The 18,797-nt window shown below is 39.2% G+C and overlaps 1 protein-coding gene across 1 annotated transcript; it reads right to left on the reverse strand.

The window, feature by feature from the left end:
* Positions 1-1,690: 1,690 nt before the first annotated feature.
* LOC144650127 (arylsulfatase J-like) lies at positions 1,691-18,423 on the reverse strand. The gene is made up of 10 exons (XM_078509786.1): positions 18,343-18,423; positions 17,075-17,162; positions 16,699-16,858; positions 15,909-16,021; positions 9,982-10,128; positions 9,128-9,298; positions 8,307-8,476; positions 6,962-7,217; positions 3,812-4,061; positions 1,691-2,767 (listed from the first exon to the last, which is right to left on the reverse strand). The coding sequence occupies exons 1-10, from the start codon at positions 18,369-18,371 to the stop codon at positions 2,574-2,576; spliced, it is 1,578 nt and encodes a 525-aa protein (XP_078365912.1). The 5' UTR covers positions 18,372-18,423; the 3' UTR covers positions 1,691-2,573.
* Between the last annotated feature and the right edge of the window lie 374 nt (positions 18,424-18,797).

Below are 18,797 nucleotides of genomic sequence, written 5' to 3' on the forward strand. Positions count from 1 at the left end.
GAGTTAATAATATAGATAAATAAAATATAGATTATTTATGTGGAAGGAATAAGATATCAGTCGCTTACTTTAGCCACACTAGCGGACAAGTTCTTTAACAATTGGTAGAATTCATCATTTATGTGTTAATTGTTGCAGGGAACAAGTGCGAATACATTTTTTGAGACGCAAAACTTGTCCAACAATTCATGATAACAAAGATGCAGTTGTTTTTTTATGATTGGTCCGCGTCGCACGCGCGATACATTTTGTCAAACAATTGAAAAAACAAGTGGGAACGACTTGTCTGGACTGGGACAAATTTTGTCAAAACGAACAAAACTTCAAAGGGGCCGTTGTCCTGCCCCTAGGCTGGAAAATTCATGACAATCTCCATTCTCATGCCCCTTGTAATGCCAGATAACAATACGTTGTTGATTGGCCATTGTGTTTGGTCCAAATTGCACCTAAAAACAACACGCACTCAAAAATTGTTGCGGTAGTATGCACTGTGATGTGGCCTTCACTATTATAATTCATCCGCAAAATCTTTCCGCGAGAGACAAAGCATGTTTATAGGCGAAGATTTGCCCATTGTAAGAATGAAAAAAGAAAAGTTATCTTGAAACGACTAATTATTCCACTGCATGAGAACACGCGTACTTTAAATGTTTAGATTTTTTTACCGCGTGGTACTGCATATTTGATGTTTGCTTAAGACGGCCGTGCTGGGAAATGTACGGGGATGCGAGAAACACGTGCAAAGCTATTGTACTAATAATTTTACCTTTTGTTCTCTTCAAGATGTCTCTGACTTGCTGCGACAATTTTCTTTTTGTCAAAAATGTCATGACATTTCAAACTTGTTCGCAAGTGCGAATCGGCCCTTAGAAAAGTTCAATAACAAAACGTGGAGAGCTATTTATATAATTTTAATTCAAATTAAACGGACTTCTTCGAATGACAACATATTCAAGATGGATCAGAATTGTCTTCACAAGAATGCCTAAAAATGTTAAAATTATTATAGAATCAGTTACTGACACATTTTTTAGTGAGTAGATGCACGAGATTAACTTTCTTGAATAAAACATGAGGACAATTCAATGACCTGTTTTGATTCTCATTTCCTCACAACGTGAGCACCTCCAAAATACCAGAACTAATTTGTAAAAAGCAATTTTCGAAAAAAGAAAAAAACAACAACCAGATTTCGACTTCTGTGCACCTGTGTGTTCAGTAATTAATTCTGATAAAGAGAGGAATTTTTGGGTAACCAATAATGGTTCGCTTTTCTCTCCACAATAAGCAGAAATTAAAATTGAGAGTCGATGAATGCTTTATTGTATTTTTTGTGAGCTTCTTTTAAGAGTACATGCAATCATGATGTTCTTGACAAAAATCCCACATTTCCAATATAAAGTGTAATAAAAGAGGTCCCCTGTTTTACGAGTGAAATGAGTCTATGAGTCATGAATCATAAGTCAATGAGTCAAGATTTTTTACATAAAGTAGTTTATTATCTATTGAACCACGGTTTCCCTTTATACAGGTAAGCTTAGAAGCGCTTAACCCCGGGGTAGTTGTTAAAATACATTGGTGCAAAGAAGCTGGACCAGCCTAGCTCAATCTATTCTGTCTACCTATGGTGTAATATAAGCCTAGCACTCTAATTTACTTTTACTCTTTATTTATTTATAACAACTTTGTTTGCAAGAAGAAAAAGAAATACATGAATGCAAATGCAAAAAGGGTGTCAGCAGGAAGGGATCTAATCCTCACATAAAGCTGACCCCCTATCGAAAATTGTAAAATATAAACTACGTAAAATGTAAAATATAAACTTTTACTCTTTGTTGATATTTTTGTGTTAAACTATCAGTCTCCTTTTTTGTGATTGAAACTTTTTGTTTTGATAGTTTCTCAGTACAGTTCTCTTATTTTCTACAATGTTGTCTCTTTTCATGACCTCTGGGATACTAAGAACTTTATGTAAGACGTCATTAACTTGTTTATCTTTGGCTGTTTGGATGCTGATCTCATCAGCGAAGGGTATTCTGTTCCTTAAACAACACTGTTTGACTTGTGAGTCATCTATCTGACCGGTAGTGATGTTGCTATGACAACAGTCTCTTTCCTGTTCCAGAGATGTCACGGGTAGCCGTAGTGAAGAATTGTTGCGATCAGTAGTATTAATTTTGTGCTGTTATCAAGAATAAGGAAAAGGTTCTTTAATACGTTGTAGAACTTTTCATCCTTGTCGCTTTGAATGTTAATTAAGCTTGAGTAGTTCAAATTGTATTTATGGCAACAATAAAAAGACTGGGAACAATTCACAGAACCAGAGTTGTCGCTGGGTTTTATTTCATTCACCGTATATGATACTTCTCCTTGCCGTTTTGACTCAGTGTTTTTGTATTGAAATAATGAATATATGAAATCATATATTAGAACTGCGAATGAAGAATAAACGAAGAGAAGATCCTCGCAGTTATTAACACAACTTAAACAGTTGTGAAAAGAAACTCTGAAAAATCAGGCTGCTTAAGCAACTGCTTAAGTTGTGTTCATAACTGCGGGGATCTTCTCTTCATTTATTGTTCTTGTATTGTAGCGCTTATGCTCTTCCAGGGACCCCAGAAGCCTCCGTGCAGAGCAGGGTCAGCAAGAGGGTCCCTCTGGGGAGACCAGACAGGAAGTGCCCTTCTTTGGTACTCGAAAATTCTGTAGAGTAACTTTCGCACTACCGGAAGATTGGTATGTGCAATGTTTTGGTATTCACAGGGATCTGTTGAGAAAACAAAGATATAAAAAACAACAACAACCAAGTTAGTTAAGTATGAAGAGTACGTGAATTGCGAAGTAGTCTGTATACGAGCCTAGTGGCACATCAGGCCGGAGGAAGCGACTTGGAGCATTTCTACTCCCCCCTGGATGGGATGCTAGACTATCGCAAGGTTGCTCCCCCAGCATTGAATTCGTCGGTACCCAATAGACCTTATGCATGATGACGTCAATTGCTCAAAATTCACCACCAACCCTCGTTTACGAGAATAATTCTTAACCTTCTGCCACCCTCATACAGTTTTCACGTGGGTATTCTTTTCATCTTTGCTGCTTTGGGAATTCGTTCATGATAAAAGTTGCAAGTTTGCACTTCGAAAGCGAGGCTTGGTGGTGAGCCAAGCCACTCTGACGTAAACATGCATAAGGGCTATTATACACCTGGATGGAGAGAGGCACCGTGAGAGTTAAGTGCCTTGCCCAAGAACACAACGTGGTGACCCCGGCCAGGGTTCGAGCCCTGACCGCTCGATCTGGAGTCCAGCGCACTTATCATTAGGCTACTACGCCTCCCACGTGAATTGCAACCTCTTGCACATAAAAGGCAAGGCTGTGGTAGTTCTAGCTTTAGAATTTCGTTCACTAAATGAGAGCATCATATTGTTACGTAGATTGCGGGTCGTAAGGGTAACCTTAGGTTTCGCGATGGGTGATTGGGAACAGTTTTATGCATCTGGTGATATTTCCCCTATCACTTGGTACACCGTACTTTCTGAGAAGGTCGTGGAAACACAATTAGACAGTAATATGAACATCAATTTATCTTTACTTACTGACTAAATGATACTTTACTTTCAAAGACATCACAGCAAAAAGAGAAAAACGTTGTTTGAGTTAACAAATCTATTTGTAGCAATTGTCATTGCTATATTGACAATAACACCTCTCACTTGGAGAAATACAAAATCGGAATATTTTTTACTTCTTTGTATCCTCGATGCACAATGATTGTGCAAATGGAACGGAAAGGAAATAATAGCTTATTTACCTTTGCTTATGTCAAATAGACAGGGAAACTTATCAGTATCACAATCCACGGTCTGATACGTGTATCCCAGCCCGCAGTCAACTATAGCACCAGGAAGCGTATCAGCCTGAGCGGTAGCCCCCGGCTCGCCGCGGACCTCATATCTGGGATGCCACGTGGTACGAAATACGGCATCCTGATTGACAACTAACTTGTATTGATCAACACGAATAGCTGCAAATTTTCGAATGGGATCGATGTTGTGAAGAACCTATGAAATGAAAGCTACTTAACAAATCAACCACGTTTTACAATGGTGTACAATACACTTTTATTAGGCATAGCATGTTTAAATCTCAAACAAGCGAATGGTTTCATTCCTCTCTACAAATAAGCAACTTCGATAGAAGGATGAGGTACTAAGGTACAAAATGGCAATTGAAGCGGTAAAATTTTCTCTTCTATGTTGTAGTAGTAGCAATATCGAAATATTGATTAAAACTTGGTGTGTGTCTCGCTATATAAAATAATGATCTGACTAAGAAACAAAGAGCCATAGTTTATCACGCGTTGTATGCTCCTGTGCTTTGAAATGTTAGTAGTTGTCATGCCATTCCATTAAAGAATACTCCCCAGCAATTAAGTCAGGTTGTCCCAAGAGATCGCTTGTACTTATTTGTAGTACTGGAAGAAAGAGCTTTTGCAGAGTGAAGTCTTTTCCAAACGAACATCGCACAATGAACACGACGTGGTCAGGTTCGTTTAAAAACATTCTGAACCCAACACAGTAACTATTGGGTCAGCAATGATTAATGTTTAGAATTTTTTTACACGTTTTCGTAATGGAAACCATTTTTGATTAATTGACGTTGTTGCTTGCGCATAACGAGCAATACAAATACAAAACCATTCTAAACACTTAGAAGCAAACATTTTCTGTCACAGCTAAAGCCTGTTGAATCGAAATGTCCAATTTGAAGGTTTTATAAGTAAATACTAATAGCTAATAACGACTTTAAAGGAGAAGTTCACTCCAGAATGGCCATTTATTTTCTTTACGCCAATAAAAAGTTTATACCAAGATATGTTATTCACGAAAATTTCAGCCTCCAACGTGCGCTATAACCCTACGAAATCTTTCTTTGAAGTAGCCCAAAACTCGACAACTGAACGCCGCCATTTTGGAGCCTGGTAATGTATGCGTGACGTCAAAGAGCTCAGCCTGATGTTTGGCGGGAAAATTTTAATAGTCGAAACTCCTTGTTTCTTTGTAGTGGCGTTTGTTTGTCAAAATACAAATGAGATACAAAAATCTTTTCGTCGTCTTTCAATATCTAAAAGAAAAATTACTCAATAAGAATGAGTAGCTAGGGACGAAAAATTACTGCCAAAGCGAACACAAATATTTGTGTGTTCCGAAAGCTATACGGGAGACTGCTTTGAAGAAGATCACAGATACAGTCTCCTACGTGAAAATACCCACACATAAAAAAGAAAGAGCCAGACGCAATACCAACCAATGATGCGTTTATGTTATTTCACTTTTTAGTTGATTTCAGGGAGGACTTTTAATCAACCAGAGAAACTCTTCTTCATCAAATATAAGATCGCAACTCCCAAAGTGAACTTTATGTCATTTTTGTAGTTGACTGACTGAGCTAGAAATGTTTGAATTATTTCATTTTAGATCAAGCAAAATTTTAACTTAACGTATTACTTGTTTGTATCTTTTTCTCTGTCTTTTTCTCCTTCTATATTTATTTACATGTACAACCCAGTCATTGCATCCAAAATTTTTAACAACTAAGCCCGTTTTGTTATTTCTATTCTGAGAAGTGTTGTTGCCAATTTAAGTCAATTTTTGTTCATGCTGTAATTATTTGCCGTCGTCGTATTGCTCGATTAAACGCGGGTCACCGATAAAAAGTATAAAACTCTGGCTTCGTATTATAATAAACGCCGGGTCAAAAATGCTAACTTTTAAATAAACACCGGGGACGTTTGATCGAGGTCCCGGCGTTTATTTGCGGTCGAGCAAACAAGTAAATATATTCTCTTAAATAGCACTGCTACGACAAACTGGTACGGTTTGCTTCTTTGGTATTTTTTTTATAATGTTCAAGGAAAGTCCGGCGTAAAATAACTAGGATGGATGCTGTAAACAAAATGAAACAGCAATGTTCGCGTTCGCGTTGTCACGTTTATAACTGCGGAGGACGTTGGCGACATTGCCGTTTATGGACTCATTGGTTGTTTATGTTCTGCAGTTCGGTTTGTAACAAATCGTGATTGCAACATGCACGTGCCGTATGCAATACTGTTACTTTGGTAAAAATCATCCTCAGAGACCCAAGAGCAGTTTGTCGGCCGGGACGACGAGAAAAGTCGTGGTTCTCGGGATTTAAAAAATAACAGAAAATTGCACTTCGTTAATAAACACCGGACCCCGCCAAGTTTGAAATAAACGCCGGAGGTGTTTGATTTTGAGAAAACACGGTAAGCAAAATGACTAACCTCCATTCTTTCCTTATTCTTTCGCCTCCTTTCGCTTTCATGTCGTTTGAAGGGAGTTACAGAAGGAGATTTCTTAAAAATGGTTTATATTGCGTCTGGATTTTTCTATCTTTTGTGGGTATTTCCACGCAGGAGACTGTATCTGTGATCTACTTTGAAGCAGCCTTCCACATAGTTTTCGGAACACACAAATATTTGTGTCCGCTTTTGAGCAATTGTTCTTTTAAATATCGGAAGACGGTGAAAATAAACACCTCTTTTGGTAATTCTTGGAGCTCTGTGTGAGCAAAATGGTGCTGCATAAACAGGCATTTTGACAAACAAAAGCCACCACAAAGAAATAAGGAGTTTCGAGTATTTAAATTTCCCCGCCAAACTTCAGGCTGAGCTCTTTGACGTCACGCATATATTACCAGCTCCAAGATGGCGGCGTTCAGTTGTCAAGTTTTAGGCTACTTCAAAGAAAGATTTCGTAGGGTTATAGCGCACGTTGGAGGCTGAAATTTTGGTGGATAGCGTATCTTTGTATAAACTTTTTATTGGCGTAAAAAAAATAAATGGCCATTCTGGAGTGAACTTCTCCTTTAAGAAGAGACGTTTGCTTTTTTGTCAGTGCATCCAGGAACTACAATTCTAAGGCTTTCTGTTGACATTTACCTCGCTCCTTGGCGATTGTGCGCCTTGTGCTATAGTGTCCCATACATTCATCCCATCAATCTTATCCTGAATCTTTGTGACGTCACCACCAGCAAGATGATAGAAGGTTGGTAACCAATCTGTAGCGTCAATCAAGTCATAGCTCACGCGGCCTTTCTTTGCTATCATGGCGCTGTGAACAAATGCAACTCCACGAACTCCTCCCTCCCATAAAGTATCCTTACCTCCCTTGAACGGATAATTGCTACCCTGGCTCCTTTGGAGAATGAAATCAAAACATCATTTATTTCAACGATTCAGATATGATCTACTCGACTGTTAAAATCTTGGCTTCTGACAAAATGATGGAAAGTCGTTGTTCGAAATAGTCTGCTCCGGGGGCACTGCATGTACAGTTCGCGAGACTCTTTTTGCGACCACTTCCTTGAGCGACCGGCTCTTGTTCCGACAAACATTGGAAAAACCCTATTTGAAAAGCTTAAACTGGCTGTGTACAAACGCGAATAAAAGTGACGTGAATAGCGTGTTTGGTAGTCTTCAGTCTTCGCAGCCGTTTTTAGTGTCGTCACGTAACGCTAATCCCCTCAAACGGCCGTATCTTGTGTAACCTGAGATCATGTCTCCCTCCCTACTTCAGTAGCGTTGCAGCTCCCGTAAGCTTGTAATTCTACTGGTCCTTTAGTGTAGCAGTTGCGACTGTTTTTGGGGGCTGAGGGGCATTGCTCCTGTTGTTTGTTCTATTGTTTTCTTGAAGGGTATACAGTAAAAGCCCGCGTATAAGAACAAGTGGATTAAGAACACCCAGGCCTGATTTAGGAAATAAAGTACCATTTATAGAACACATCAGCCGAAAAATAAGTCTATATGGAGAAAATCAAAGACAACACTACTTTCATCACACATAGTTCCACCCTACAGTGAGATTGTTTATAAATATTTTGATTTGATCATCTATTGTGCCAGTATTCCTGAACAGCACTAAGAACACTTACAGGCGAGCAGATATAACCCTTTATATAAGAACCAAATCAGCCTGAACCGCCAAAATAGGTGTTCTTAACGGGGTTTTTACTGTATAGCGAGCCATTCATGTCAGACCTTGTGAGAGCTGCTACCCGCCCCCCCCGACCCCCCCCCCCCTCGCCCCCCCCCCCGACCCCCCCCCCCCCCCCGCCCCCCCCCCCCCCCACGCCCCCCCCCCCCCCCCCCCGCCCCCCCCCCCCCCCCCCCCCCCCCCGCCCCCCCCCCCCCCCCCCCCCTGATCGCCCGTTATATCTTGAGTATGTTACGTAGAGAAAGGGCCTTACTTGCTAAACGATCTTCTCATATCTAACAATTTACAAACCAATCAAATCCCGCAGGTGCTCCTCCATTGTCTGTGGTGAATACGATAACAGAGTTGTCAAACATTCCCTTGGTTTTGAGAGCTTTAGTTATGCTTCCAACAGACTCGTCTAGTGAAGCCACCATGGCCGCATACTTTCTTCTCTCCTCGGACGAGATGTGTGAGAATTTCTGAAAAGAACATGAAAAACGTTGATTTATTGTATACACCTAAACTATATCATAATCTTTCATCAGAAGCAGATGAGAGACGTGGACATATTACCGATGGCTTTCGACAAAATATCAGTCTCTCATATTGTATGAATCTCACATTTGCTTTCATCCGAGCAGAAATTGAACCACGCGTCTACACATGTAGTACTTTGCGTATCTATATCATAATCGTTCATCTGAAAAGACAGGTGCTAATTTTTGTGAAAGGAAGACGTCCAGGAGATACTACAGGGTGCTTGACAATAAAACGAAAGTAGTCAGTCTATCATCTTGTAATGATTCTCACTTTTGTTTTTATCTGATGAGAATTTTAAATCAGCGTCGTAAAACCAAAACAAAGTAGTTACTCTGGCCAGTCACAAAGGAAACAGACAATCCTGTGAACCAATCAGAACTCGAAGCAAAAACATGAGTGGCTAGAAGTTTCGGGAAAACGTGGATGAGCAGTCCACGATTTTAAGTTTTAGTTCTGATCAGCTAAGAAATTGGGGGATGCTTGAGCCAATCACAAAGCGAAAGTAGTGTAAATTTAAAGCATACGCAATTAGCTTATCGAATTCTAGTTATTTCCGCTCTAAAGAACTAGCAGAAATTATTTTTACGCACGTCAATAAGCCTCTTTGGTGCTTGCAATGGCTCCTGAATATTCCCAGAGTGCACGGCGTGATGGGCAATGTAAAGGAACAGTGGTGTTGATGTGTTGTGTCCAGCAATAATTCCCTCAGCTACTTCTGTAAATAACTCTGTATTGTAGTGACCGGACTTATTCTGGTCTGGCTGAAAATAAAGGTAGTTTGTTAAACGTTTTTTTGCATTTGAATAGTTTAAAAGAACGCGTTGGAAACAATTTTAGCTTTTCAGGACCATAGCTAGTAACAGGGAACCTGAGGAACTTGCCTCGGCAAAAATCTTGGACTTATTAAATTTATTTTCTTTCATGTTTTTTTCGGGGGGATTATTTATTAATTTATTTTATTTCTTTCATATTCCTGCAGAGATAAAGTACTAGTAAGTAAGTAAGTAAAAATTAAAGACGTGTCTCGGTGAATTTTTCATCTGGCTACAGCCCTGCTTTTTTGCGTTTTGAGACGAGGCTTAAGGCAGCGGGAATGCGTTGCAGCTCCCGTAAGCTTGTATTTCTACTGGTCCTTTAGTGTTGAGTTGGTTTTTTTGGGGGGGGTTTTTTTTTTTTTTTTTTTTTTTTTTTTTTAGGGTTATTGGGCCTTTTTTAAACTGGAGATACACCCCCCCCCCCCCCCCCCCCCCCCCCCTCAGCGGGAATGGCAGATAAGTGAGTCACTCCTACCAGGGGTACTTCGTGATTCACCCTATTTCTTATTCTGATATAAAAAAGAAAGTAAGATACAGAGTATGGGGGGCTTAAACAATCGGGAAGTTTCTAGAATCGAAGTGAGAACAAATAGAAAATGTTTTTTTTCGAAATATTATTTTTTTGTTACCTGCATGCTATCTCTAAGATCCAGTCCCCAGAAGTCCTCATATGACAGATGAGTCCAGTAATCTGTCTTTCCCGTCCAGTATCCATAAAACGAATCAAATCCTCGAAACGTTGGAGTGTACTCCTTTTCAAAGAAACCCAAGTGCCACTGAAAAATTACAAAAAATAATGTCGCTATGCTTGTCAGAAGAAAGTGCTGCGAGTTGAGTTGTGTCCAGGATTGAACACAGTGACAAAAATTACAACTTTTTGTATTCTTACAAAGATGACGAAAAATCGCTGTCTCGACGAAAATGACGCAAAATTGCAAGAGGGTCGACGAAAACGACGAAATTTATTCGAGAGCTGAAAGGAAGGGGCAACGAAAACGGTGCATTTCATTGAAATGAAATTTGCTAGACAATAAACTGCGAAAAACCGCAAATTTTGCTTTTAGGTAACAAGATAACGAACAAACGCAACTTTTATTCCGGGATCAAAACATCGTTGCGTTTGCGGAATTTCGTCAAACACTAAATTTTGTAAGTGCGTTCAATTCTGTACATAAGTGTGGGAGTTACATGCGACTTCATTCTCTTGCGTCTGTAAATGATTTGTTTTTACCGTAATCTATTTAAGTTTTTTTTGTGCAACGTGTTTCATTAGAACATGGCTAGATGGGTCCTAAAACATTGTAACTCTTTAATCCTGTTATTTTGTGCAATACTACCGGTTTCTTTGATTAGTAGTTAAAATTATAATTATATACAAAAATGGTAAATTATTGGTTTCATGGAAGTTTTCTTCTCTCGGCTGCTCATAAAGAAATGAATGAGGAAATACTGATTGCGAGTTTCCTCTCGGTGTAGACGTATTTGCTGGGTTAAATAAGGATGACCAAGACGAGAATAAACTAACGCAACTTTATAACTCAAACAGTAAACGAGAAAATGCCAACATGCTGAAAGCTCGATAACTCTAAAAAAAGATTTCGGTACGCTCGCTCGACTGAGTTCCATGTGCTCTGTCACGTGTCAATCTTTAAGAGTCCCATAATTCCCCTATATCGAGGGTGAGAGCAGGGGGTGGGGGCTGGTGGCGCCCAAGCTTATTTGCAATGCACTCACTCGGCAGCAAACGACGTCCGGTTATTTCAAAGGACAAACTGAGTAAAGAAAACTATGCTGTCACGCCAAAAGGTGATCATTCATTCAAATTGACGATCTGATGTGACAGAAAGTGAAGGTGATGCTAATGGAAACTGTTCTCGCACACAATAACGACGCCGCGTAATTTGTGATGTTTATACCTTTATGCTTACTATATCTAAGTTTGTTGGAGCCAAAATAACAAACGAGACCAGTATGCTACAGCAGCGTACCCAACAAGGTACGATTAGGAATTCACCTTTTCGGCTTTAGATTTCACGTGTAGTGTTTCGAAGTGTCACGTGACTTTTGAGGTAAACAAACTGCGAAAGTTCGGACATCCGCCGAAGATCGATTCGGCTAAAAATCCGGCAACATCAGGCCAGTTACTTGGTATGGTGGGAAATCAGGATAAAAGATAAAGCAGAAAATTGGCCTGTTGCGAATTTGGGTCAGTAAGTAAAGATATTAGAAACTATGCTCTCACGCAATTAAGACGTCCTGTCATTTAAACTGAGGATTTGGCAGATTGAATGAGGGTGAGTCTGAAACTATTGGAAACTATGCTCTCACATGAAATGCCATCCGGTATTTGACTGAAATTGATAGAAAACTGAGTGAAGATGAGGAAATTTCCTCATATCTTAATTCATTTCATTACAGAGAGCATAACTTTCTGAAACCTAAATGTATTGACTATGTACAGAGCCATTGTCGTTTATTTACGATGGCAGTTTGAATGAAGTATGGACTTATGACGATGCATGCACACGCAGAATAGTTAACCTCTGGATCTCCAGAGAGAGTTAATGTACCACGTGGGTAATGCGTGATACTGTGATTGACAACTATGATCTGCCAGGGTAAATTGATTCAGTTTTATTATCGGTATAGCACAAAGGCCCATCACAGCACATAAAATAACCTTAAACAGACTAACTGTTTATCCGTCTGCGCCTTCAGTCACAAGTAAGGTAATTTTTAGTCTTTTAAATCATGAAAAAATTTTAACTTTAGCTACAAAAAAATTCTACACTCGGTCTCAGCACATACACTTTTGTTTTATACCTTATAATATTCCAGATAGTTTATTCATAAAATGTTTCATGACACTTTTAGGACAAAGTACTCTTTGCTGTGCTCAATTCAGAAGGACGTTTTCAGTAGTATATTTTCTTCAAAGAGAACTATTTTTGTTTTGTCGTTTCTTTGACGGCGAAAAACTCGTCAACACTAAAATGCAACAAAAGACATTAGAAATTCGAAATGAAAAAGCCTGGAACACAATTTTAAAGTTTCGCCGGTGATTTCGTTGCGACCTTGGCAAAAAACGCTACCATGGCACTTCTTTGGCTAAAGCGGCGGGTTTTTTTTTGCCTGAGAAGAAGAAGGAAATAAAGAATCTCTGGGTTTCATTTAGTTGCATTTATCTTGAATGTAGTATTCATCTGAGATGAGATACGCGTCGGTTTCTATAAAAATGAAATAAAACAACCAATCTAAGCTTACAGCGTATGATTCCGAATGGCATGAGATTTCTAATAAGATTAGTTCCTTGGAGCGGACCCACAGTTTGCGCGATAAAAAGATATTTATTTCTCTCACATAGCCAAGGTGTACAAAGTAGTCGTAAGGGCAGAAAATATATTTAAAAAATTCGTCACTTCAGAGTCAGATTTTATGTGAAAATGTTATATTTCATCTGGCATTACTGTTACACTTTTTTAAAGCCGGAATTTTGTAGTTGTATCGTCAAAATAATGTAACTGCCTTTCGCACTAGAACTGCGAACGATTTTTCACACTGCAGTAAGAAGATAGATCAAAATCGCCATCACAATTTCTGTTTCATTAAAATAAATGCAAATTTTTAATCTGAACAATGGTTGTATGGAAGGATGAAATTATTGTTTTCTAGACTATCCAACTACATGCGACTCTCTTTTTTCCGCTTTCTACTTTTCAACGCAAAAGAACTGAGCGCGAAAGAAACAGCGAACGAAGCGAACGCGAGCGCGAAGCACAAAGGGGTTATGGTGGGGACGCTAGCGTCCAATTTTCTCACGATTCTTTTTCCGAGTTCACCTCAATCGAAGTAAAAAAATATACGAGAAAGCTCAGGAATTATTTTCTTACTTAACAGCCAGCCTATAATTAAGGCCAGATTTTTGTGGTCAGTTAGTTACTGGATTAACGAGCATTGAAGAATCTTAGAGAAACCAGAGTCTTCCGCGAAAGTTCAAATAGGCTACCAGAGGGCTCTCTTTGGGTCCTATACGAGAAAGCTCAGGAATTATTTTCTTACTTAACAGCCAGCCTATAATTAAGGCCAGATTTTTGTGGTCAGTTAGTTACTGGATTAACGAGCATTGAAGAATCTTAGAGAAACCAGAGTCTTCCGCGAAAGTTCAAATAGGCTACCAGAGGGCTCTCTTTGGGTCCTATACCCCTAACAGAGTTTGCTCGACAAAGCGACCAGTGAACACGGCTGAAATTCAAGCTGTCCATACTGAAGCACCGCAAAATGGACAGTAGGCAAGGCAGAAGATTGCCGATTGCGAATTTGGGTTCAGTGAGTGATGATGCTAGAAAATATGCTCTCACGCAATTAAGACATCCGGTCATTTACACTGAGGATTTGTAGCACATGAGGCTGAATCTATTGGAAACTATGCTCTCACATAAAAACGCCATCCGGTTATTTGACTGATGGAAAACTGAGTGAAGATGAGAGAATGGCATGATCTTATTTCATTTCATTACAGAGAGCATAACACTCATGACATTCGTATATACAGAGCCATTTTACGTAAATTATTTTTACGTTTTTTTTTAAAAAACGGCCTATGTATAAATTCTTTTAAGTATGTTTGAATGAAGTATCTAACTATGAAAATGCATGCATACACAGAATAGTTAAACTCTAGGTCTCTAAAGAGAGTAAATGTAGCATGTGGTTAATGCGTGATACTGTGATTGACAACCTATGATCTGCCAGTGTAAATTGATTCAGTTTTATTATCGGTATACCACCGAAGCCCCTCACAAAACACACAATAACCTTGAAAAGACTAATTGTTTATCTCCGGATTCAGTCACAAGCCAAGTAAGTTTACTCCTTCAAAACACATAAATATGTATCTTAAGCTATAAAAAATATTCTTAATTTCTCATCACGTACACTGATATACTATAATATCGCAAATGTAGTTTTTTGAAATGAACTTTTTTGTTTTGTCGTATCTTCGACGGCGAATGATTCGTCCACAGCAAAATACAACAAAACACGCACTAGAAATTTCGAAATGAAGAAGGCTGAGGCAAGTTTTTGAAGTTTCGCGTTTAGTGATTTCGTTGCCACCTTGGAGGCCCTAGCAGTGGTTTTTTGCTTGAGTAGAAGTAAGAAGAAAGCAAACCTCTGGATTCAGTCTTGATGCCGGTAGTATTCGTCAGAGAAGAAATACGCCTCGGTTTCGCAAAGACGGAAAATTTGTTTTTACCAAACAAAGTCAGTGTTTTTTTATAGCGAACGTAATAGTATAATTTTGTTTTTTTATTATAGTATATTACATTAATTTTGTATATATAAAATAAAATAAAATAAAATAAAATAATCTTAATAGGTTTACAGTTTGTAATTCTAAATGGTCATAAGATTTCTAATGATCTTAGTTCTTTGAAACGGATATTTATTTCTCTCACATAGCTAAAGTAAACAAAGTAATTGTAAGGACAGAAAACATATTATGTATTAAAGAATTCAGAGACGGTTTCTGTGAGTAAATGTTATATGGTCTTATATTAATCTGGCATGAATGTCACGCATTTTTAAAAGCCGATGTTGTGTACATTGAGAAGAAAGACTAAATAGGTGTTTCATTCAAATCAGTGCAAGTATTTAATCCAAACAAAAGCCATACGGGCCGATGAAGATTGTTGTCGACTAAACTATTCACCTTTCCTTTTTCCGCTCCAAAGCGAAAGACAGCGAAAGAAACAGCGAGAGAAGATGACGTGAGTGCGAAGAAGGCGCTAGCGTCCAGTTCTCTCGCGTTTCTTCTCACGTGCTAGCGCTCAACGATTGAAGAAAACCACTAGAAAATTGAGGGCTGTGAATAGAGAGGTCAAAAATATTTTTTAAAAATAAAAGAAGAGCCGTCATAGTTTTCAAGAAAAGCTTGTGTAGCGTGACCCCGCATTACGGCCACTTAAGGCTAATTCATTATAGTCATGAATGGTCCCTCAAAATGTCGTAGTGCTCGCAAAATTAAGCTTTTGCTCGCAATTCTCGCAAAATTTTAGTGGGTGCTCGTTTGTTCATGCTCGCACGTTTCTACAAGTGCTCGCATGCTCGGTTTTTAGTGGAGATAGGTTTTTAAAAAGTGGTCGTTGCTCGCAAGGCTAATTTTTGTCAATGCTCGTGTTCGTAATGAAAAACGCTGTGCTCGCATGCTCGCAAATGCTCGCATAGACCATTTGATACCCAAGCTCATTATAACTATTTTCGTCCTAACAAAAGCTTGGTGAGTCATTTTCTTAATAAGGAACCTCTTCAATGCGCCCACCCTGCTAGTACGGCCAGATGTTTGTGGCCAGTTAGTTACTGGATTAACGAGCATTAAAGAACCATTTTTAACTTCTCAGACGTCTTCTCTGGTCGCTTACTTCTTAAAATGAGTCTTCCGCGGAAGTACAAATAGGCTTCCAGTGGGTTCACAGGCTAGCGACCAGAGGAGTTGTTTAAAACTAAGGCTTCCCGGCTAACCCCCCCCCCCCGGCCCCCATGAAGCACTGTGGAGTACCTTTCCCACTCCGCGTGTGGTGTATCCCAGCGACTTGAGGTACTGTGGAGTTGTAGTTTCACCCAATGGAAGACCATAAGGCTGAGTGCCAAATATTGTTCCGTGCTGCATTCCTGTTAAAAACGAATATGCCGTAAAGTTTTGTTTTTTCTTTCGCCGGAAGAGTTGCAACTTTCAAATAGCTAAAACATTCTGGTCTGCGCCAGGAATCGGGGCCTTTGGGCTAACCTGAATGCCCGCCAAAAAGACGAATCTAATTGCCTGTTGAAAACTTGTTTCGTTACAATCTCCGGCGCACGCGCACAATCAAACTGGAACCCAATCTCGTCCCCAGAGGGCGCGACCCTTATTGGTCTGTGCCAGGGATCGGGACCTCTAGGCTACTCTGAAAGCCCGCCACAAAAGCGTGTGAATCTGGTTGGCTGTTGAAAACTTGTTCGTTTCACTGCAATCTCCGGCGCACGCGCACAATCAAATCCTGGTTCCAGGTTTGGGTTCGTCCAGAGCCGTTTTAGTTTCCCGATCGCTGGTCAAGGGGAACGCAGGCTCTGGGAACGAGATTGAAGCTGGATAGTAAAGAATAAATACTCAAAGTTAACTGAAAGATTTAGCATTTAATTTGAGTGTCACCCTCATAAAGTAAAGATTATTACTTAGCCCTGGGAAGGAACTGTGGAACTATGGTAATTGCACAGTGGAGTTCGGTCTTTTGACTTCGCTTGCGAAAATCTTAATTAGAACATATTACGGGGAAAAACGATAAAAAAGATTCTTGTTTAACATCACCTACCTAGATTGACCGGGTGTTTTCCCGTCATGAAAGAGGCCCGGGTAGGAGTACATATTGGTGATACGTAATAACTGTTTAGAATCACGCCACCATTCGCTAATACATCAATGTTTGGAGTTGGGATCTGAGACGAGCCATGGAAACTTACGTCATCCCAGCCCTGTAAGAAAAATGCAGAATACGATTGACTCACAGTAGAAAACCAAACAAAGGCTGATCGGTGAAAACTTCACGCATTAGTGATAATCTTGACTGTGATGGCGTAGTTAACAAAATCTTGGTAGTTTTAGACAAAACTGCAAGCTGAAATTACATTACCGACAAGTGAACATTCGTAATCGTAAGGAAGGCGTCTTTTGCATGTAAGTGTCCTTACCAGGTCATCCGCGACCATCATGACAATGTGGGGTCTGGATGCTGCATTGACTCTCATAAAGTGACGAAAGGAAATAGCCAACAGGAAGCTTTTGAAAATAAATAAGAAACAACATTTTATCAGAGGCATTATTTTAAAACTGACTCTATGTCTGTATCTCTGGATACTTACTTTTGTAGAAAGGTATACTAGAAGCGTTTCTCAAACCGGTTTATTTTCATGGCGTCTCTCAGTGGTCAGATCACAAAACTAAAATAACATTCAAGTGTCGACGACACAATACACGCACCAAAACACAACCAACAATGGTTTCCGCGACATCAAGTAAAAGTCGCTTTTAATAATGAAACACGCTCAGTGTGAAGTGTCATTTTGACAGTTGATCTTCCCGACTCTGTATTCGCTTTTACTAAGAGAATTCAGGGCACGTTGATTTTATATACTAGCCGTTTTTGAAGTAACAAACCATTATGGTGTTATAACCCAGTTATTAGTTTCTAATTTTCTTTTGTAACAAAATTAGTGAAAAAAGTCATAGTTAGCGCGCCACTTTTCGTAGGGTGGAGCGCTATTGGCTTAAGACATCACACAAACTGATGAATGAAAATCGGATTTAAATGGAAAACGGCTAATTGAAGTCAGTGACGAGAATAAGAGACGTGATTGACTATCAAATTCAATGATGAAACTTGCGGTAAATGTATAAAATCTAGTAAGGAGAATCTCGATTTTGAACTTAGGACCAAACAGATGAAACAATCACGGTGCAAACACCGTTTATGTTAACAATATTGTGTTCAATTGTTAAAACGATTTGAGAACCCCTTACAGTTAAGATTTAACACCTTATAAATGAGCAGTCTTAAACTGCAATGCCTTTGGATGCTTTTTGCGACAACAGTAACATGGCATTTAAACGACCAGGAAATTAAACATTGTATCGTATAATTCAAGTTATAATTGAAGTGGACAATTTGGTCTCCGTTAAAACAGATACCTTGTTGTAAAGAAAAAAAAACCGGGTATTTAAAAACATTTCTGTCAATAAATAATCAATGGAAAAATCATGGCATTTGAAGAAAAAACCCTGCAACCTTATATATTTTGACGCTCTGAACCGAAAGGGGTAGCCAAAATGAACATCGCTAAAGACAAGTAAATAAATAAATAATCAAACACGACGCGCCGTAAATAAACAAAATCCTGTTCGTCTAAATTATAAACCAAAGATCACAATTCGAGAACTTCGGAGTAGTTAATATCCTTACCTTGCTAAGATGTAAAGTTTTCTTAGCATGACAAGTGCTGACCGGTTTTTTCTTCACTTAATTATAAGCTCTTGAGCTTCCAGAATTGATTACTAGTCATGAACCATAACCTTGACAAAAAGAAACTAACTTTGTCAGTTGTAACAGGTGGCAAAGTCAACCAAGCATGCCCTTGGCTGAATGTCTTTAGTTGGCGATTGGGTTTATATTCCGGTTCGGGTTTTTTTTTTTTTTTTTCCGGTACAAACAAGCCCCTTAATTTGGAAACAAACGAAGTTTTTACTTCAAAACTGGATGATACAAACTATTAACAGGTAACAAGTACTAAGTAAATTTTACAAGAGTATTAGAGAGAAGGAGAGATGTGAATCGCAAAACCAATCGTGACTCGCTCACGCACGTTTTCCCGCGCTTCGCGCCCGGCTGCGTTTATTTGTTTCTGAGCGATTTTGCTT

This window comes from Oculina patagonica, chromosome 4 (assembly GCF_052425735.1).
Source record: "Oculina patagonica isolate OP01 chromosome 4, crgOcupat, whole genome shotgun sequence".
NCBI lineage: Eukaryota > Metazoa > Cnidaria > Anthozoa > Scleractinia > Oculinidae > Oculina > Oculina patagonica.

Excerpts from the sequence above, each read along its gene's own strand:
- LOC144650127 (XM_078509786.1), bottom strand. The coding sequence starts at position 18,371 with ATGCTAAGAAAACTTTACATCTTAGCAAG. Across the intron at positions 17,163-18,342 it reads AAACTTTACATCTTAGCAAG|CTTCCTGTTGGCTATTTCCT; the intron begins GTAAGGATATTA and ends TATTTTCAAAAG. Across the intron at positions 16,859-17,074 it reads TGATGGTCGCGGATGACCTG|GGCTGGGATGACGTAAGTTT; the intron begins GTAAGGACACTT and ends TTTTTCTTACAG.